General features: G+C 42.3%; 1 protein-coding gene across 1 annotated transcript; it reads right to left on the minus strand.

Moving 5' to 3' along the window:
* Positions 1-6850: 6850 nt before the first annotated feature.
* LOC121568677 (transmembrane protein 200C-like) lies at positions 6851-16908 on the minus strand. Its single transcript, XM_041879081.2, has 2 exons — positions 16317-16908; positions 6851-9512 (listed from the first exon to the last, which is right to left on the minus strand). Exon 2 carries the CDS (start codon positions 9472-9474, stop codon positions 7846-7848), a length of 1629 nt encoding a protein of 542 aa, XP_041735015.2. The 5' UTR covers positions 9475-9512; positions 16317-16908; the 3' UTR covers positions 6851-7845.
* Positions 16909-22625: the final 5717 nt, after the last annotated feature.

A 22625-nucleotide genomic window follows, 5' to 3' on the forward strand; every position in this document is an offset into this window, starting at 1 on the left:
AAATAGCCTTGGTTTCTCAAATGACTGCCTCGCCTGGTTCACCAACTACTTCTCAGTTAGAGTTCAATGTGTCAAATCGGAGGGCCTGTTGTCTATTCTCTGTGTATATCAATGATGTCGCTCTTGCTGCTGGTGACTCTCAGATCCACCTCTACGCAGACGATCTGGCCCTTCATTGGACACTGTGTTAACAAACCTACAAAAAAGCTTCAATGCCATACAACACTCCTTCCGTAGCCTCCAATTGCTCTTAAACGCTAGTAAAACTAAATGCATGCTCTTCAATCGAACGCTGCTTGCACCTGCCTGCCCAACTAGAATCACTACTCTCGGCGGGTCTGACTTAGAATATGTGGACAACTACAAATACCTAGGTGTCTGGTTAGACCGTAAACTCTCCTTCCAGACTCACATTAAGCATCTCCAATCCAAAGTTAAATCTAGAATCGGCTTCTTATTTCGCAACAAAGCCTCCTTCACTCATGCTGCCAAACATGCCCTCGTAAAACTGACTATCCTACCGATCCTTGACTTCGCCGATGTCATTTACAAAATAGCCTCCAACACTCTACTCAGCAAATTGGATGTAGTCTATCACTTTGCCATCCGTTTTGTCACCAAAGCCCTATATACTACCCACCATTGTGACCTGTACGCTCTCGTTGGCTCACAAGATATTCACTACATATTCGTCACCAAACCCACTGGCTCCAGGTCATCTATAAATCACTGCTAGGCAAATCCCCGCCTTATATTAGCTCATTGGTCACCATAACAACACCCACTCGTAGTATGCGCTCCAGCAGGTATATCTCACTGGTCATCCCCAAAGCCAACACCTCCTTTGGCCGCCATTCCTTCCAGTTCTCTGCTGCCAATGACTGGAACGCACTGCAAAAATATCTGAAACTGGAGACTCTTATTTCCCTCACTAACTTTAAGCATCAGTTGTCAGAGCAGCTTACTGATCACTGCACCTGTACACAGCCCATCTGTAATTAGCCCACCCAACTACCTCATCCCCATATTGTTATTTATTTTGCTCATTTGCACCCCAGTATCTCTATGTGCACATCATCTTCTGCACATCTATCACTCCAGTGTTAATACTAAATTGTAATTATTTTGCACTATGGCCTATCTATTGCCTTACCTCCATAACTTACTACATTTGCACACACTGTATACAGATTTTCTATTTTTCTTTTGTGTTATTGACTGTACGTTTTTGTTTATCCCATGTGTAACTCTGTGTTGTTGTTGTTTTTATCGCACTGCTTTGCTTTATCTTGGCCAGGTCGCAGTTGTAAATGAGAACTTGTTCTCAACTGGCCTACCTGGTTAAATAAAGGTTAAATAAAAATAAATAGAAACTAGAGAGAGAGCCTTATATTTGCATTGACCCCCTTTTTTACGCTGCTGCTACTCGCTCTTTATTATCTATGCGTAGTCACTTTACCCCTACCTACATGTAAATTACATACTACCTCAATTATCTCGACTAACCTAGTTTATTTTATTAATAAATCAAAAATTGCAAATATTTTCTTACTTGAAAAAGATTTCTGCATTGTTGGTTAAGGGCTTGTAAGTACGCATTTCACGGTAAGATCTACACCTGTTGTATTCGGCACATGTGACAAATAACATTTGATTTGATATATGGCCCTAAGCATACCTTATAGAAAGTAATTTGATCACACCAGGGTTGGCTAGGTTATTTTCTAATTGTAATCCATTACAGTTACTAGTAACCTGTCCAAAATTGTAATCAGTAATGTAACTTTTGGATTACCCAAACTCAGTAATGTAATCAAATTACTTTCAGTTAAAGGATCCATCAAACACATTTGGTCTGTCAGCAAGTCTGACTTGTGTTCAGACTCCCTCAGGTGGAACAAATTTAAACTTGCTCCTTTTTTCAATGCTGATTTGAATGTCATTGAGAAAACTGAAAGGTGTCATAATGTATTTTTTGCCAACATCCTTTCTTAATTTAAAAGTAATCGAAGAAGTAATCACCTAGTTTTTCAAAAGTATTTGTAATCTGATTATAATATTTTCGCTGCTAACGTAACTGATTACAGTTAAAGTTTTCTTCTTCTTTTCAGATTACATGTAATCAGTAATGATCACTGTAATACGGTGCCTTCAGAAAGTATTCATACCCCTTGACCTATCTCACATGTTGTTGTGCTACAGCCTGAAATCAAAATTGATTAAATAAATAACAATTCTCACCCATCTACACACAATACACCATAATGACAACGTGAAAACATGTTTTTATAAATGTTTGCACATTTATTGAAAATGAAATACAAAGATATCTCATTTACATAGGTATTCCCACCCCTGAGTCAATATTTTGTGGAAGCACCCTTGGCGGCGATTACAGCTGTGAGTCTTTTTGGGTAAGTCTCTAAGAGCTTTGCACACCTGGATTGTACAATATTTGCCCATTATTCGTTAAAAAATTATTCAAGCTCTGTCAAGTTGATTGTTGATCATTGCTAGACAGCCATTTTCAAGTCTAGCCATAGATTTTCAAGCCGATTTAAGTCAAAACTGTAACTATGCCACTCAGGAACATTAAATGTCGTCTTTGGCCTTGTGTTTTAGGTTATTGTCCTGCTGAAAGGTGAATTCGTCTCCCAGTGTCAGTTGGAAAGCAGACTGAACCAGGTTTTCCTCTTGGATTTTGCCTTTTCTTATTGCTGTATTCCATTTTTTTTTATCCTTTCCGATGACAAGCCTACCTATAACATGATGCAGCCACCACCATGCTTGAAAAATATGAAGAGTGGTACTCAGTGATGTGTTGTGTTGGATTTGCCCCAAACATAACACTTTGTATTCAGGACAATTTCTTTGCCACATTTTTTGCAGTATTACTTAAGTGGCTTGTTTTCCTTCTTTTCACTCTGTCATTTAGGTTAGTATTGTGGAGTAACTACAATGTTGTAATCCATCCTCAGTGTTCTCATATCACAATTATTAAACTCTGTAACTGTTATAAAATAACAATTGGCCTTATGGTGAAATCCCTGAGCAGTTTCCTTACTCTCTGGTAACTGAGTTAGGAAGGACGCCTGTATCTTTGTAGTGACTAGGAGTATTGGTACACCATCCAAAGTGTAATTAATAACTTCACCATGCTCAAAGGGATATTGTACACATCTACCAATAGGTGTCCTTGTTTGCGAGGCATTGGAAAACCTCCCTGGTCTTTGTGGTTGAATCTGTGCTTGAAATTCACTTCTCGATTGAGGGACCTTACAGATAATTGTATGTGTGGGGTAGAGATGGGGTAGTCATTAAAAAATCATGTTAACCACTAACCGGAATGTGTCCATGCAACTTATTATGCGATTTGTTAAGCACATTTTTACTCCTGAACTTATTAAAGCTTTCCATAACAAAGGGGTTGAATACTTATTGACTCAAGACATTTCAGCTGTACATTTTTTATGAATTAAAAAAATCCACTTTGACATTATGGGTTATTGTGTGTAGATCAGTGACTCAAAATCTCAATTTAATCTATTTTAAATTCAGGCTGTATCACAACAAAATGTGGAAAAAGTCAAGGGGTGTGAATACTTTCTGAAGGCACCGTATATTTACGCTTCCTATATTGCGACTTGATATCCTCTGTGAGTCACTGACACTAAATAGTTTGATGCAAATGTTTACCAAGCTGTCATACTGTTAACATTAAACACAGGCTTATTTTGCAGCTCGGCTGTTATGATGATAAACGTGTACTACGTGTTGATGGTACAAGCTGATTTTTGATGTCGTTTACAACAAGTGCTGGGAGCTTGATTTCTTCTGTCAGTGGCATATCAGGAGCTCTATGCGGATGTCATTTAGATCAGATGTTACAGACGGGATAAAAAACTATGTGACTGTGGATACTCTCATTCCGTCACGTCAAATTTAGATGAGTTGAACAAATGTAACATGGGGAATGCATTTCTCTTCCATGTGAAGTAGCCTATATGGCCAGCGGTCTATACTATCTATGGCATTGGATTTGGCCTTCACATTTTTTATTAATCCTATCCACTGAGAAGTGATGTCTAATTCTGGTTGTTGTAATTAATCTCACTTTAATGACAATCTTCAAGAGGACTTACAGCTCATTATCTTAATGAGCAAAGAATCACTGTGTGAGCTGAAAAAGTCATAAAGAATAGAGGAAAAACACTCACCTCAAGTGAGAAACAGTACCCAGGAGACTTGATAAGTGAATTTGCAGGAATAGTGGGGTAGTCTGCATATGGTAGGCTATACCAATTATATAACCGCCTGCTGTTGAAGACAACCGAGCATTAAAACTGTTCATTAGAAGTTTTTTTTTAATTATCATATTACTCCAGTGCTAGCCTGGCTTCCTGTTAAGGCTAGGGCTGATTTCAAGGTTTTACTGCTAACCTACAAAGCATTACATGGACTTGCTCCTACCTATCTCTCCGATTTGGTCCTGCTGTACATACCTAGATGTACGCTACGGTCACAAGACGCAGGACTCCTTAGTGTTCCTAGAATTTCTAAGCAAGCAGCTGGTGGCAGGACTGTCCTATCTGGTGTAATTCTCCTGTCTTATCTGATGTCCTGTGTGATCTTAAATATACTCTCTCTCTCTCTCTCTCTCTCTCTCTCTCTCTCTCTCTCTCTCTCTCTCTCTCTCTCTCTCTCTCTCTCTCTCTCGCTCTCTCGCTCTCTCGCTCTCTCACCCCTCCTGGAGGACCTGAGCCCTAGGACACAGGAGGTTGGTGGCTCCTTAATTGGGGAGGACGGGCTTGTGGTAATGGCTGGAGCGGAATTAGTGGAATGGTTTCAAATACATAAACAAATGGTTTCCATCTGTTTGATGCCATTTCATTCATTCATTCGCTCCGTTCCAGCCATTATTATGAGCCGTCCTCCCATCAGCAGCTTCCTGTGCCCTAGGACCATGCCTCAGGACTACCTATCCTGACGACTCCTGGCTGTCCCCGTCCCCAGTCCACCTGGTCGTGCTGCTGATCTACGGCTATGGAACCCTGACGTGTTCACCGGACATGCTACCTTGTCCCGGACCTGCTGTTTTGGCCGTCTCTCTCTCTCTCTCTCTCTCTCTCTCTCTCTCTCTCTCTCTCTCTCTCTCTCTCTCTCTCTCTCTCTCTCTCTCTCTCTCTCTCTCTCTCTCTCTCTCTCTCTCTCCCTCTCTCCCTCTCCCTACCACACCTGATGTCACGACCTCTAAATGCTCTGCTAGGAAAAGCCAACTGACATTTACTCCTGAGGTGTTGACCTGTTGCACCCTCAATAAACACTGTGATTATTATTTGACCCTGCTGGTCATCTATGAACATTTGAACATCTTGAAGAACGAACTGGACTTAATGGCCATGTACTCTTATAATCTCCACCAGGCACAACCAGAAAAGGACTGGTCACCTCTCAGAGCCTGGTTCCTCTCTAGGTTTTTCCTAGGTTCCTGCATTTCTAGGGAGTTTTTCGTAGCCTCTGTGCTTCTACATCTGCATTGCTTGCTCTTTGGGGTTTTAGGCTGGGTTTCTGTATAAGCACTTTGTGACATCTGCTGATGTAAAAAGGGTTTTATAAATACATTTGATTGATTGAAGTAGTAGTTAAACATTGATGAGAAAACACTGTCATTTGACATTTAAGAAAGGGATATGTTAGTAAGAGGAGGAGGGTTTGAGAGAGATGTTGGAAGATTCAGAACTCACTGCAGATCAGGGAGAGAGAGAGAGAGTGAGAGCAAGAAAGAGGGAGAGAGAGAGAGAGTGAGAGAGAGAGAGAGAGAGAGAGAGAGAGACAGAGATAAATATTTCACACATCTGCTTTGGCTGGCTGAGAGAAAGATCAGACAGGTGGAGAAAAAAAATTAGTGCAGAGGTCAAGTTTGAATGCAGCAGCAGTGCAGTGGAGGGGAGAGGAAAGACAAAGCTGAAGAAGTGGGTTTAATGTGCATAATCTGTTTTAGGGTTGAATTTATGTTGCTCTTGGATTCCTGCAGAACTATAATAAATTAATACATGTTCAAAGAGAACACACACTTCAAAGGCCCTCAAATGAATATAGCGGAGAAACACGAGGTGTCCTATCCACAGAAAGGTTAGATTAAATCCATAATAATCTATCATAAAACAGAGCGGCCAGTCACGTTTACATAAGACGCCCGACAGCTTGAGGATTGGCATTAAAATTTGGGGAATCGTTTTGCTTGTAATGGTATTCACCCTGGCGTTTCTTGTGTCTATATAAAGCTCCTTCTCCCCATGAACAGATGGAAACCAGGACTCCGTACCAAATGTGGAACACTGTTACTCCCATTGACAGGAAAACACTTTTTCTTACACTTGCACTCAGCTCTCTTTCATGCTCCATCTCTCTCTCTCTCTCTCTCTCTCTCTCTCTCTCTCCCCCTCTTTCTCTCTCTCTTCCTCTATTTATCTCTCTCTCTCTCTCTCTCTCTCTCTCTCTCTCTCTCTCTCTCTCTCTCTCTCTCTCTCTCTCTCTCTCTCTCTCTCTCTCTCTCTCTCTCTCTCTCTCTCTCTCTCTCTCTCTCTCTCTCTCTCTCTCTCTCTCTCTCTCACACTCTCTATATCTCTCTCTCTCTCCCTCTCTCACACTCTATATATATATCTCTCCCTCTCTCACACTCTCTATATCTCTCTCAGCTATACATTGCTGAACTAATATTTTGAACACACTGGCACATCAAGATCTGCTTGGCTAGGCTGAGTATTCAATTTGGAGACAGTGCTCTCACACCTTTGGGTTGATAACTTGATTGACATGTCGGAAAAACAGATGGTACAGATGAGACAGCTTCATACGTTTATTTGAAGACTGATTGAGCCATAGGACGACTATGGGATGGTTGAATTGACCATGGGCACCAGGAACAATTGGAATACAATTATTTACTTCAGGTGTGTTATTGAACAAGAACCAACCACAAAAACAATCCAGCTGCTTTTGCACAGGATAACATTGATTTGATAAGTATTTTTTTCCCACAGATGGTTACTTGTGCTAAGGTACTTAGGCTACTTGTACAGAGATACAAGTGTTCAGCTGTGAATTGTGCTAGTTAGTGTGTTGTTTTTAATTTCGCTCAGGCAAAAGCGACGGCAAAGGTATACAGTAGATTCCTTAAAAAGCAAGTTCTAAACAATAACACACAAGCCTTATTCAGAGAATTTAAAAGACACACAGGCAAATATGCCAACATTGTTTCCCCCACAAGCAAACAGAGATGGTCAATGATGTATTGCTATTAAAGTTTGAATTCAAACCTTCCTCTGGCAACTGATAAAAACTGCAAGAACATTAAAGTACAAAATACATGCTGTTGAGACACCAACTCTCAAACAATATACTACTACAGTATCTGTTGTGACAGTAGGTGGAACAGCAACACTATATTTCTACAAATTAGAGAAACTATTACATCAAGTGGATGGTACAGTAACTAACTGTACAATCAACATTTTAAAACGGGCCCTTTTTTGGTTAATGTTATCTTTTTGCTTTGAAACTCTTTCAGTTGGGTGCGATGCTTCCAACCTACACAAACAAACGCTTGACAAAATACTATACACACAGTCTTCCGTTTTCATAGCCCACCATGTTCGGTTTTTGGTCACATATCGATAATTGCATTTGCAACGAACCACAAGATACTCTAGATCTCAGATCCTATGTAGTATTGTCATTGTCATAATTCCATGAAACTGCTGTCAAGTGTCTTCAACCAACTGCCAGTTATCCCGTGTTCATTTTGTTCAAATAAACTCAATCCACCAATCAGTAATTGTCCAATCATATCTCTGTGCTCTCCACTTCCTCATCGTCCAAAACGGAGTCTGACTGAGAGATCATGAGAAGTTTCTCTTTGTTGGAGTATCTCCTTGAGCACCTGTCCTGTGGTACCCCGGGACTGCTCTCCTCCTGTTCATTTGCTACTCCTCCTTCCCTCTGACTCTTAGCCTGACCCTCCTCTGAGGTCACTCGGCTGAAGGCAGTCACCTCACATGACTCCCTTGACTCAAAGGACTCCCCCCCCAGGTCGCCCAGTTTGATGTACCCACCGCCTCCCGGTACCTCTAAACGAGGACAGCTGAGTCGCCGGGACCGTTCCACCTTCCATTCGGTGGGGGTGGATGGAGTGATGCCCAGGTCGATGGACCTGGAGTAGTCCGTCAGGGCGCTGAGGGACAAGTGAGAACCCATCACCCTGGGGCCAGTGGGGGACGAGGGGAGCAACTGGACCTGGGAGCCCTGAAGTGCCCCCTGGAGGCTAGTACTGCTCTTGTACACCTCTACTGAGTCCTGAGGCAGGAGCATAGCCGTCTGCAAAGTCTCCACCTTGGCCTGGGTGGTGGTTTCTGGAACTCCGTACCCAACCTGGGCTTTGTCTTCCTCGCCAGAGTCGCACAGGGCAGCCCTGCTCCTCCCCGCCTCTGCTTTGGCTGAAGGCCTGCGCTGATGCTGGTTGGCCCGATGGTTGGGTTTGGTCATGGGGAGAGTGAAGGCGTTGACCGAGGAGGCCACTATTGTCCGGGTCTCCCACCGTTTGGGGATGGGAATCGGGCTGCTCTGCTGGCCGGCCCCGCTGTGTCTGGAAATAGTGTAGACTGTGTCGGTGAACGTCTGCCTCTCTAGAGATGAGACCCTCGACCTTGTCAGGGAGTGGCATCTGGAGGGGCCCAGGCTGCCCTCGTCCGGTGAACCCCCCGAAGGCCAAGTGCCTTTGGCTAGTAGAGCGGCGGTATATGCAGCGCTAGGTTTTCCCTCCAACCCTTTGGACTGCATGTAGTTCACAAAGCCATTGAGCGGCATGTTCTCCTTAGTCCGCAAGCTGTGGATGTCGATGACAGTGGAGTAGATGTCCCTCAGGTTGATGATTTTGGTCTTCTTATCGCGGTTCTCGTGCAGCACCGCATTGGCGCAGATAAACAGGAAGATGCCAATGCCCATGATGAGGGGCCCGATCACCTTCAGCTTGTCCGAGTACAGGTACTTATCCAAGAACTCGGCCAGGAAGCCCATAGAAGGCTCCTCTGAACCTGTGCCGTTGGAACGATTGTTACTGACCAAATCCCCATCCAGGTGAAATCCGTCCTTCGCGTTGTTCATCCAGTTGCCCGTCAGCCCTGACTCCTCCTTTTTGTCGTAAATTATCTGGATTTGGGCTGGCTCCGGGTACAGTGGGCTCTCCCTGGGCCAGTAACCCAGTATGGCTATGGCAATGCCCACCAGTAGGATTAGTATCCCAATGGCCGCCACCACCCCCGAGATGGAGCAGAGATTCAGCTTGCCCTTGACCACCACCACCTCATTCTTCCGCTTCTTCTTGGCTTTCCTCTTGCGCTTGTTCTCTGCACGGCTCTTGGAGCGCAGCGAGTCCTGCCTCCTGTTGATCCGCAACAGGCCTCCGGTGGCGATCATGGTCGGGACTCGGTGGACGGACGGTTCACTCACTCATCCTGAGGCCAGAAAGAGAGGGGGAAAGAGAGAGGAGGGAGAGAGAGAGGGGGGGAGGGAGAGAGAGAGGAGGGGGAAGAGAGTGAGAGATAGGCAGGGAGAGAAGGTCAGAGAAAGAGGAGGGAGAGACAGAGAAAGAAAAAAGGGAGAGGAAGAGACAGGGTTAGATAACAGACCTAGATGTGCAATACTGATGATGATACTCAAGCGGTCCATTTTAGTTATTGCACTGCTGAATTTGATATGGTCATAAGCTTGCGATACATTTAGTAACATTTAGAGAAGAGACACTTGAACAAACGCCAACACAAACTACTACGTTCCTATTCAGTGCAATAGAGCGACACCTCTGCTATGCTCTGACTAATTTAGATCATCCCAGTGAAATATGCATGCTAAATTAAGCTCTTTCAGGATGAAGGAGGAGCAAAACAATGAGAACCAATGCAAAGTGAAGCCTGTTTTCCGGAGGCACTTGCTCACTGGGTGACAGCTCGAGACATGTGGGAGTGACGAGATTTCCGCCACAGCACAGGGAGCGGAGTAACACACATGCATGTGCACACACACGCACGCTCTGGGGTGAATGCACCAAAATGACAGAGCGGCATTGCAGATACGGGATAAGCAGACATTCTGTGGCTTCACAATACAGTGTTTCAAGAACAACAGGGAAATATAGAGCAACACATACATCTTCCCAGTTTGCTCGCCGGCTATAAAGCCTAGTGGAGTGTGAAGAAAGAAAACAACTGGTCGTCCAACGCTGCCACGCCACTTCAATTTCTACACGCCAGGTAGCACCTTTACCAAATACTGCGGTTGACAGCTGCATAGAGTAATGCATCATGAAACCCTACTACAGTGTGCACATTGTGAAAAAGCACCCTATAGAAAACACTGAATACAGGAAGAAGACTGTCCCTTAAAAGTCTACACTGTGTGTAGTGTGCTTACTGGCTCTTGCTATGCACAGCACATCAGGAAAGGATTTGAGACTAAACCTTGGGGGATCCCTGCAGTTGAGTGATAAATCATTGGGCCGGAAAAGCTCTAAAACTCTGAATTAGGTACACCGTCACTATCAATAGCGAAACCAACAGCAATGCCAATACCTATACAATGAGTGGAGCAAGATACCACTGAGCTATCCCCTTGAGCTAAAGGCAGATAACGAAACTAAAAGGAGATGTTTAAAAGCAGTGAATGTCAATGTGCCCGAAAATGTGGTCTAAAAGTGTGTTGTTGTGAGCAGTCAGTGTTACCAGATAGGGTGGTTTTCTGGCCCAGGTGAGCTTCTTTTGATGTTATTGTGCGAGTAGTGATGGTGCACATACAGCGAGCTAATACACCACCTTGAAGCAGCCAAGCAGAGCCGAAGAAATTGAAGCTCCCCATACAGGTCTCCTCACCTCAACCAGAGAGGAGTAACACTCATACAAGGCCCATGCTGTCTCAGCAGACCTAGCCCACCTGGACATGTGACACTGTTATGCTTTGATACAAAGATCTTCACCATCTGTGGAGAGTTGTCATGGAAATTATCTCCTTTCTCTGACTACTCTGAAGAGCCAGTAAAAAATATGATTATCCATAACATTGGCACATAGACAACCTCAGGAGGGCATATTCAAATAGATAACCAAATACCTAAATCTTGTCCACAGGAATTCTAATCATACAATGGTTAATTTAGATGCATGGAGATTGGTGCACACTGCAGTTCCCAGCTGGAGCGAGTGACTCTCTGGTGGCGTGAAACAGCCAGTAGCCACAGGATGAATAATGCTAATGAGAGAAGGAGTCGATAACAGTGTGATCCAGAGGGACTCACACCTCGCTCTGCCTGAAGGTGTTTCATTAGCTTACAGACACAGCTGATTATTGATGGCTACCAATCAACACATGGGAATAATGGCTTCAGTCTAACTAATGGTCATTAGTCCCAATAGTCCCCCTAAAACAAACCACGATGTGAGGGTGAATACCAAGTCTAATAAATAAATCACAAATAAATCAATTATTCAATTGTGCATTACAGCCCTGTGTGCAACACAAAATATGTTGATTGCACATACTCTATTACAAATTAACTATCTTACGAAATTAGTGAGAGAAAGAACACACCACATCCCTGACATATGGCCATTTTGAAAGTGTACTTCAATCAAAAAGACTCACACATTTATCACCAAAAAAATAATAATCTCACACTCAAGAGAAATTAAATGAGAGGAAACAGCTCTTTAGCGCGCTAATAAAAAAAACATGCTCCTGGATGAAAAATAAGCCTCTTTTAATTCTCCCCTTGCTAGCAAACAGATGGAGCAGAAAGAAGCACCTGGTGTCGGAGCTAATTCAAAGGGACAAGTCAAATGGCTGCTGGGCCCACAGGAGCGCTTAGGGCTCTACCCCTGCACCCGGCATCCCAGACCCAGCTGAGGCTTATCAACACAGTGAGTAGCGACTACCAAAATGGAGGAGAGAAGATGCTAGCTAGTAGCTAATGCTTTCAGGGAGGCTCGGGGACTGTTTGTGTTTGTGTTGGCCTTTTTGTATTACCCTTGGTCACAGGAGGTCAGTCCAATTAAAATGGCTAGCTGTGTGTAGGCTAGCTCATTTAGCATTGTTCAGCTAGCTCATTTAGCTTAATGTGATCGCTTCAATGATAGCATTGAAAAAAACCTCTACAGTTTTTTTCTCTCACTTCACTACCAGCCATTTTTTGTCAGCTCACAAATGATGAGGACAAGGAACTCTCCTGTGAATTTGATCAGATTGGTGCTATTATCATGGTGCTATTATCAGTGAATTACTGTATATTATTTAAAGACGTCCTCCAGCGATTTTTTTACTTTTACTGTTGAAAAGCGTTATCCCAAGTATAAATACAGTAAAGAACAAACACTAAAGGCCCAAAAATATATGTTTGAGCAAAATACTGTTTTTTAGACACAACTGCAAAACTTCAAGAAGTCCAGCATTCAAGGAGTCGATCTGATGGGGATTCGTGATGTCATCTGCCTCCCCCCTTGCTTGAGGAACAATAGACACTTGTGCCATGTCATGAGGATACTTGGACCACTTATTGAGATGTGCCTTTTGTTAAGTAAATGAGCTGATAAATGAGCTGAAAAGGAGTCTGGAGTAGCCATAAAATTAAATATCTCCCAATTGTAAATCAGCAGGGAGCGAGAGAACACACAGTGCTGACATTTGGTGGGAAATAGCATCCTAGTTATATATTGAAACTATCTAGAAACTAAAAGGGTTCTTCGGCTGTACCAATAGGAGAACCCTTTGAAGAACACTTGTTGGTTCCAGGTAGAACACTTTTGGTTTCAAGTAGAACTGTTTTGGGTTGCATGTAGACCCCTTTCTACAGAGGGTTCTACATGGAACCCAAAAGGTTTCTACCTGGAACCAAAAAGGGTTCTACCTGGAACTAAAAAGGGTTGTCCTTTAGGGACAGCTGAAGAACCCTTTTGGAACCCTTTTTTTCTGAGAGTGCAAGCATACATCTCCCCCATAGAGAAAATATAAGCTTGAAGGCACGCTTTGTAGGGGATAAGTGTGTAAGCAACTATTGCCTGGCACCTATGGGTGTGGCTAAAGCAGTGTATTCAAGTTGGGGACTGTGTCAATCTGTGGACTGAGGTGCTGTAACCCCTCATCACTTTTCTCTCTATCTCATCACCAGTTTTTTTCTTCTGTTCTCCATCTTTTACAATGGATTTGTCTCTGTCTGACTCATTGGCTATTGATGGATTGCCGTGCTATATGAATTATAGTACAGTTTTATTCCTGACAATATATTTATTCCCTGGTATCCAACTGAATTGCTGTCCTCCTTTTGTTGGAGGATGGTGAGATGGTGTAAAGAACATGGGTTCTCTGTCAGGGAGGAGAAGAATGTTCTGAGACCAGTGCCAGTAGCGGTTTGTTTTTACAGGCCACCGCAAGCATTTTTAACTGTCACTGACAGCGGCCAAACATTGCAGCGAACTTCAACAAATGATGAGTGGGGAGATAAGTATTAAGTAGCAATCAATTAAATACTTGTTAATTTGAGTTATAGGGGCCAAGTTTGAGCAAAATAAGAGCTAGAATGTTAACTGATTGGTCTGGGATTGAATGAAACCGGCATTGAGGAAAATAACACTGTTCTTGGATGTTGAAAACCCCTATTTTAAGCAAGACATAGGTGCATGGTGCTTTTCCATGGTGTGTGCTTTCTGCAGTGTGGGTTTGATTTAATTTCATTCATATAAAGAAATACTAAAACTGGTTGAATAACAAGATGCATGATGTAAGTTAAATCTACAACCATGTAAGAAAATATTAAAGCAACCCATGATTCCTGATTAAATTAATTATAAATTACAAGAGATGTACCAAATAGATAAATAATAGGACATGCACTGAGGAATGTCTTGAGGAACTGAAGCATGACAGGGTTGTATTGTCAACCTTCTGTGAAGTCAATAAGGCATTTATGGATCGATTAATGAACCTTTGAACTGCAAGCTGACCTGTAACCTCAGCGTCGCAGTGGGAGAATGAGATACATTTAAACTGTCATATAGGAATGACATGTGGGATCAAATAGAGTTTGTAAAACTAATCTCAAACAAGCAGACTGTGCATTTTCCCTTCAAAGCTATGCATCATAAGGATGCAGGATTGGATTGAAGGCTGCTGGGATTGAAACGTTGACGTGCTGATGTTTTCGCCCGCTATTCTATTGATCTCCTTAACTACTGTGTCAAATTATGTCTGAGATCATTAAACACATGAACGAATACGTGGCCATGCACACACTCGCACGTACTGTACACACACAACCACAAAAGCACTCATGCACACACACACGAATGAGGGATTTATTCTGTGCTTAATGAGAAGTAAAATAAGATAATCAAAAACACACAATTGACTTCTGCCTTAAGGCGGCTATGGATTCCAAGCATGTCAGTGCTGTAAAGGCACACAGAGGCTATAGTAATCTTTGATTACATCTATCCATCATAAACTTTGAACAAATCTATAAAACCTGCATCTTACACTGTTGATCTCTCCTCCATTCTCCCAGAGCTGGTATATAAACAAGGGTGAATAGTAAACACATGATGTACATTATTATCTCAGAAATGGTACCTGAAGTGTTGAAATTAATGATCAGTGGCGCATGTACTTCCTTATGACTGTGGTAAATTCCAATGAGGCACTATTCTCTACCTGTCCCTCCAGCGCACCTTAGGAGCCTTCATCATGTTGGTTATATACAGTATATTGGTTATTTACGTTATTTTATTAATACCTACTACTCCCACACCTCCAAACTCTCCTCTTCATAGATAGATATACCCGCCACCAACACTCATCTTATCGTCCATCTCTCCATAAATAGCAACATAACTTGAAACATACCTCAACAGACCTCAGCTTTTCTACTGCACTGTATCGGTCTTTTCACCATGTCTCACCCATAGAGTTGGATACACTATACTGTGTTTATCTCTAAGGTCTCATCCCCCTCTGACAAACACAGAGACTTGACTACTGTACCTGTATCCTATAAACATCCACATTCATCAACATTTGGTTCTGTGCAGTAAGTTCACCAGGTTCACAGCTCTGTCCATCCTCACAGTGGTATAGAGCCTCTAAACACTCTCCATTGCTATTACTGGACTCTAATGCTTGTGTGAAAAACAGGGTTTGAACCCAGGTGTCTTGCTTGCCAGAAAAGCACATTAGTCTGCTAAGCCTAAGCCTTGTCTCTCCACAGGGAGATCCTATCCGACCCAGAGAAACTCGTCTAAGGCAAGCTTCCTCAGGTCACCAAACGACCTCTGTTACACATGCATGAGGTCATGGTGCTAAACCTGCTGCGGGGTTCTACAGGAGTCCTATGGCCAGGTTAGTTTACCCCTGAGAGGGGACATGTTGTGCTGCGGAGGTTTTGTCTCAAACTGTGTTGGGGAATAGCAGGAATCTTGTTTCTGAGGAGTCTGTGTCTGTTTATCTGAGGGATTTTCATCATGTGTTTGCTTATGTTCCTAAGGCAACGGCCAAACACAATTGTCTACTTCATCAGAATTCTATTTACTATATGATTAGGATAATATTTTATAACCATGCATTTACATTGCAACAAGTTATGTAGCAGGTTTTAGGATTATAGGATTTCAATGTCAGCTGATTTCCTAAAACAATCTGAATCCTCTTGTTTATGTTCAAGAGACAATTTCCAGACACAATTGAAGCACTTAAAAAAAAACCTGAGTATATCTTCACATTTTAATAATTGATTACATAATTAGCCTAATAATGACATGGGTTTAGTGCGCTCACTTGGTAACTGATCACCATTAATATTCAGTCATCCAGTCCTTGGACAGGCAACTGAGTATTCATAAGTGCAGTTGGTGAATATTTAGTAGGCTATTCATGGTTATGATAACATTACATTCTAGGCTCTATTGATAGGCCTATATAAATTGTCAGATATGGCTATATTGATATGGTGCATTAGGCCCACTACATAATCTACATAGGTAGATAAAACATAAAACAGATTGAATGTCTTCAATTGAAAATACAGTTTTTTCCCCATGACATTTAATTGAGCAGGAGCATTTAAATAATGCTCAAAATGCTTCCTGCGGTCGTGACAGGAGTAATCTATAACGCATATTGAACAAGCACAGTAAAAATGCATGAAATTCAGATGAGCCGTTTATTCTAGCACTAGTAGGCTACTTCAATATCATATCCAAACGCCTATATAATGGTAAGCTTACCATAGAAGACAGGCAAAACAACCACATATTAAAACCCCTAAAATAAAGTTTCGATTCCCGGGCGCGGATATCTCATGTCGTAAAAGGAAACTTAGTTTATTCCATGTAATTCCATTCTGGCAAAGGATTTGGCGATCTTCTTCAGCAAGGGGAACCAGTCACAGTCACTCGGCGCTGTAGTTTTCATCGAGGCTCAAGCCTTTCCAAGTCAACCTGCGTCTGGGAGAAAAAGCCTATTCTTTTTATTCGGCGCCTCGCGCTCCTCTCCAGGGAGTGTCTTGCCAGCGAGCAGCGCGCCGAGTTTGTAATGGAGAGTTTTGTGCTGGCAGGCAGTGGGTGATCCCGGGCTATTGTTGATGTTTCTCTAATTATTGGGTGTTGTTGCTATGATACCACCACAGCAGCCATCGACTGAAATTGCTGCAGGATTTGAATAATTGCCTTCTTAACTATCCTCTCCGTAACGAACACTCCCCATCCATGGCTGGATGTGCAGGCGTGCTGAGATCGAAGAGCAGCGGTGTGCTGCTGCTAACGTCCAGAGCGCGTATGGTGAGACCTCTCCAACGTTTTCAGCTAGAAGTAGGACGGGTGGACTAGCGTAGTGTCTGTAACTAACCTGCGCAAGGCACCTGGCGCACTCAGAAACATCAATCCAGAGCTTTCTATCTGCATCTCCACCACATGGAACCGCATCACCTAGGTTCCAAAATTGCGGGGGGGTTGGGGAATCTAGTTATATACGGGAAGAATGGCTAGTGGCTTACCAATAACAGAGGCCAAATCGAAATGTGCATTGCACAATTTTATTTTCATTCTCAAACTGATTCTGGGGATGATGAGTACGCATTTTGATTATTGACATATTTAGCCAACTGAACAAGTATAGCCAACCGAACAATTGTGCCCGAGATGTTAGGCGTATCAGTAACAAGAATTTCCCAGCACCACGCTTACATACAGCTGCTAGCTACTGCTGTGCCAGTGCCACATGCACTATGATTTTGCTGGATTCATTATGTAATTATGTTATGTGGTATTTATTCAGTAGCCTTTATATTTCTAAAGAAATAAATATGGGGGTAAGATTTTCTTTGTGGGAAAACAGGTAGCCTATTAGTATTGGTGAATATAACCAGAACGCAAAGAGAAATGCAGTAGCCATACTCTATTCTATTATACTCAGTTCCGTGAAAGGTATGTCACCTGCATCTTACATAAAATAATTTAAGCACTACAATACTGGTCCACATGAAGTTAGAATCCATTGGTGTTCTTCAGTACAGGTCTGAGCCATAGTATGTAGAGGCTTTTGATCTAATCCAGTGCTGACCCATCTGAATCAGCTAAACATGTGCTTGCTAATTAGTTGAATTAATCATTAGTTAGTTAATTAGTCAATGCTGAGCCAGAACAAATGCCTGCACCCAGTGTTTCTCAAGGACTAGGATTGAAAAGCACTCCATCAGAGCAATATATAGGCAACCTATCTATGTAAATGGTCATGAGTGCAGCTAACTTCAAAGCAATTTATCAGGTAAAATCCAATTCCTCAGAAGTTTATATCAATAACGGTGTATGGTCAAATGGGGCAGCTATCTACTATAAATGCATTATTGAATGCTTTAAAATATCCATACTTAAAACCAAATTGGGTAGGATGGAAATGTGTATCCCTGTGTTGACATCTTATTAACATATGCTTTAATTTGCAGTGGGTCTTTCAAATAGATAAACTATACGTTAAAAAGCCATATTGATACTCATACCACTGCACTTTCCATCCACCATATGATAAAGCATACAGCATCTACAGTGAAACCCTTTGAAATTCAATGCCACATAGCACCAAGCCAGCAATTTACTCAGATAAGCTTGGATTCAAAGATGAAGCAGCTTGCTGCTAACAAGGTCCAGGTTGTTGAACCAGCCACTGGTGCTGTGGAAGCCCCCTATGTGCCTAGAAAGAGCCTTAATAAAGGCGAAACCTCCTCCGCCTTTGATGTGAGCAGCTTCTGCTGCAGCTTATAGCCTCTGTCTGTCGGAACATACAGTACCATGAATCCCATTCATTATCCTGCTCGCAGCTGCCCTCAATACCTCCAAGAACATACACGTACACACGGCATTGAGCACGCACGCAAGCACACAGACACATATCTTAGGGGGTTCCTCGCTCTCCCCGAGGAGTCATGTCTGCCTTTCTTTCCACTAAAGCACCTGGGAGCCTGGATGCGGTCCAAGCTAAAACGTGCTTGGTCTGATGTCTTGTACTACTGTTTCACTGCTGTACCCAAATCCTTGTCTCTTTCCTCCACTTCCACACAACCATGGGAGAGAAGTGAGAATTAAAATGCCCTGTGACCAGAATATTCCCATAGCACTCATAGAAAGACCTAGAGCAGCAAACTCTCTGCTATTGACCAGGGCTGAAGCATTAGGGGGGTTTGGTTGCCCATAGGTAGGTTACTCATGTTTTGCAACCTACAGGATTTTGGCAGTGCACTTGTCATATTCGGATGCCATTAATGTGTTGTTGATGTAAGTGTGAATGTGTGTGTGTAAGAGAATGAGAAAATTAGAGGGGGAGAGAGAGAGAGAGGGAGGAAGAAAGAGAGAGAGAGAGTAAGAGAAAGTGAAGGGAGAGAGAGAGAGGCAACAACAGGGAACATTGCACTGAGCGAAATTACATCACCAATTTCCCCACTTTACACCCGGAGTCATTTATTTCCATTATTCGTTGTCTACCTCCCCCTTTAACCCACAGTTGAAAAAAAGCTATAACATTCATGGTCACTAGAGATTAACTATAAAACCTTTACCTGTACATTTTCTACCAGTGTTAAGAATATACAGCTCTGGAAAAAAGTAAGAGACCACTGCAAAATGATCAGTTTCTCTGGTTTTACTATTTATAGATATGTGTTTGGGTAAAAATAATTTTGCAGTGCTCTTACTTTTTTTCTCTAATTTTGTTTTATTCTGTAAACTACTGACAACATTTCTCCCAATTTCCAAATAAAAATATTGTCATTTAGACCATTTATTTGCAGAAAATGACAACTGGTCAAAATAACAAAAAATTTGCAGTGTTGTCAGACCTCGAATAATGCAAAGAAAATAAGTTTATGTTCATTTTTAAACAACACAATACTAATGTTTTAATTTAGGAAGAGTTCAAAAATCAATATTTGGTGGAATAACCCTGATTTTCAATCACAGCTTTCATGCGTCTTGGCATGCTCTCCACCAGTCTTTCACATTGATGTTGGGTGACTTTATGCCGCTCCTGGCGCAAAAATTCAAGCAGCTCGGCTTTGTTTGATGGCTTGTGACCATCCATATTCCTCTTGATCACATTCCAGAAGTTTTCAATGGGGTTCAGGTCTGGAGATTGGGCTGGCCATGACAGGGTCTTGATCTGGTGGTCCTCCATCCACACCTTGATTGACCTGGCTGTGTGGCATGGCACATTATCCTGCTGGAGAAACCAATCCTCAGAGTAGGGGAACAATGTCAGAGCAAAAGGAAGCAAGTTTTCTTCCAGGACAACCTTATACGTGGCTTGATTCATGAGTCCTTCACACAGACAAATCTGCCCGATTCCAGCCTTGCTGAAGCACCCTCAGATCATCACCGATCCTCCACCAAATGTCACATTGGGTGCGAGACACTGTGGTTTGTAGGCCTCTCCAGGTCTCCGTCTAACCATTAGACGACCAGGTGTTGGGCAAAGCTGAAAATTGTACTCATCAGAGAAGATGACCTTACTCCAGTCCTCTACGGTCCAATCCTTATGGTCTTTTGCAAACCTCAGCCTGGCTCTTCTTTGCTTCTCATTGATGAAGGGCTTTTTTCTTGCTTTGCTCCACTTCAGCCCTGCTCCTAGGAGCCTTTTTCGAACCGTCCTCGCCGTGCACTTCACCCCAGCTGCCGTTTGCCATTCTTTTTGTAGGTCATTTGATGTCATCCTACGGTTGTTGAGTGACATTCGAATGAGTTGGCGGTCATCCCGGTCAGTAGAGAGTCGTTTTCGCCCTCTACCGGTCTGTAGCTTTGTTGTCCTCAATGTGTGCTGCTTGACCTTGTTCTTATGAACCGCCGTCTTTGAAATTTTAAGGATGGAAGCAACCTGATGCTCAGTGTATCCCTCTGCCAGTAAAGCCAGAATTGAACCGTAAAGCCAGAATTGAACCCTTCTTTTCCTCACTCAAAACTTTCCTTTTCAACTCTTTTGGCATGGTCAATAGTTATTTTTTGATTAATATTACTTTTGAGGTACTATTAGCACTGTTTTTGCCATCCAGCTGGTCATATTGCAAGAGGATAGTGATGAACACAGCAGTGGTTTTTATACTTTTCCTCGTTAAATAAGATTTGGTTCAGGTGATCACCTAATCAGTACCTAATTCAGTAGAATGAGGTGTGCCTGTGTTGGAATTCAACAGACACTGGAATGGAATGGCTGTCATACATGTAGAGATGCTGATTTAAGAAATATTTGCAGTGGTCTCTTAATTTTTTCCGCAGCTGGATTTCTTCATTCTCAGTCTTGCTATAATCAAATGAACACTGCGGTAGCCTTGTTTTAGCCGTATACTACCTCCTGCTAGCATTACTTGAATAGCAGTTAAAGACATTTTTCTAATTACAAAGTCAGTGGGAAGATAGTAAGTCACACAGAGGCTTTGTTTCTCGAGCCACCACATACAGCACTGTGTAGAACATAACTGCATCCAAACACACTGTAAAAGACAACCAGGGCCGGATTAAGAAATCATAGGCCCTGGAGCTAGGTTTTCTATAATCCATAGATGGCAGTTCCTTTTCAAGTCAGGACTTGCAGCCATTGCTAGTGTATCCATGAGTTTAAAAGTGAAATTGCCAGGATAAGAGGTTCCAAAACCCTTCTATGGATTATATGTCTATGGCCACAACGCAAGAAGCTGTTCTATATTTTGTGCGCAAATTGCGGCCTTCCCGACTGTAGGCACACCGGTAACTAACAAAATAAAGGAAACACTTGAGTAAATGAGGGATACAAAGTATATGTTATGGTGTTGGATGCATTTTCCTGGCATGGTTTAGGTCCACATTGTAGAATCTATGCTGAGGTGCGTTGAAGCTGTTCTGGCAGCTCTTGGTGGCCCAACAGCACCCTATTAAGACGCTTCTTACTAGGTATACCCCTTACCCTTTTCCTTTATCTTTCATGTTAGTGTTTCCTTTATTTTGGCAGTTACCTGTACGTGCTTGTGACAAAACCTATTCCACAATAATAATAAAAAAGAAACTATTGATCCTCTGGGGCTAAATGATGCTCTCTGGTATATTTTGAACATTGAGAGCAGACTCCTGTGGTTTGTATTTGTATTTAATAAGGATCCCCATTAGCTGCTGCCAAGACAGCAGCTACTCTTCCTGGGGTCCAGCAACATTAATGCAGTTATATACAATAAAAAATATTACATGACATTACATTTCATAACACTTTTCACAACACATTAAGTGTGTGCACTCAGGCCACTAATCTACTACCACATATCTACAAAACAAAATCCATTTGTACATGTGGTTGGATCAAAATGAATAACAAATATAATAATTGTTTTATATATATATATATATATATATATATATATATATATACAGTGGGGAAAAAAAGTATTTAGTCAGCCACCAATTGTGCAAGTTCTCCCACTTAAAAAGATGAGAGAGGCCTGTAATTTTCATCATAGGTACACGTCAACTATGACAGACAAAATGAGGGAAAAAAATCCAGAAAATCACATTGTAGGATTTTTAATGAATTTATTTGCAAATTATGGTGGAAAATAAGTATTTGGTCAATAACAAAAGTTTCTCAATACTTTGTTATATACCCTTTGTTGGCAATGACACAGGTCAAACGTTTTCTGTAAGTCTTCACAAGGTTTTCACACACTGTTGCTGGTATTTTGGCCCATTCCTCCATGCAGATCTCCTCTAGAGCAGTGATGTTTTGGGGCTGTCGCTGGGCAACACGGACTTTCAACTCCCTCCAAAGATTTTCTATGGGGTTGAGATCTGGAGACTCCAGGACCTTGAAATGCTTCTTACGAAGCCACTCCTTCGTTGCCCGGGCGGTGTGTTTGGGATCATTGTCATGCTGAAAGACCCAGCCACGTTTCATCTTCAATGCCCTTGCTGATGGAAGGAGGTTTTCACTCAAAATCTCACGATACATGGCCCCATTCATTCTTTCCTTTACACGGATCAGTCGTCCTGGTCCCTTTGCAGAAAAACAGCCCCAAAGTATGATGTTTTCCT

Source organism: Coregonus clupeaformis, chromosome 7, assembly GCF_020615455.1.
Source record: "Coregonus clupeaformis isolate EN_2021a chromosome 7, ASM2061545v1, whole genome shotgun sequence".
Lineage (NCBI taxonomy): Eukaryota > Metazoa > Chordata > Actinopteri > Salmoniformes > Salmonidae > Coregonus > Coregonus clupeaformis.

What these genes read in the sequence shown, in the direction of transcription:
- LOC121568677 (XM_041879081.2), bottom strand. Translation starts at nt 9,474, where the DNA reads ATGATCGCCACCGGAGGCCTGTTGCGGATCAACAGGAGGCAGGACTCG.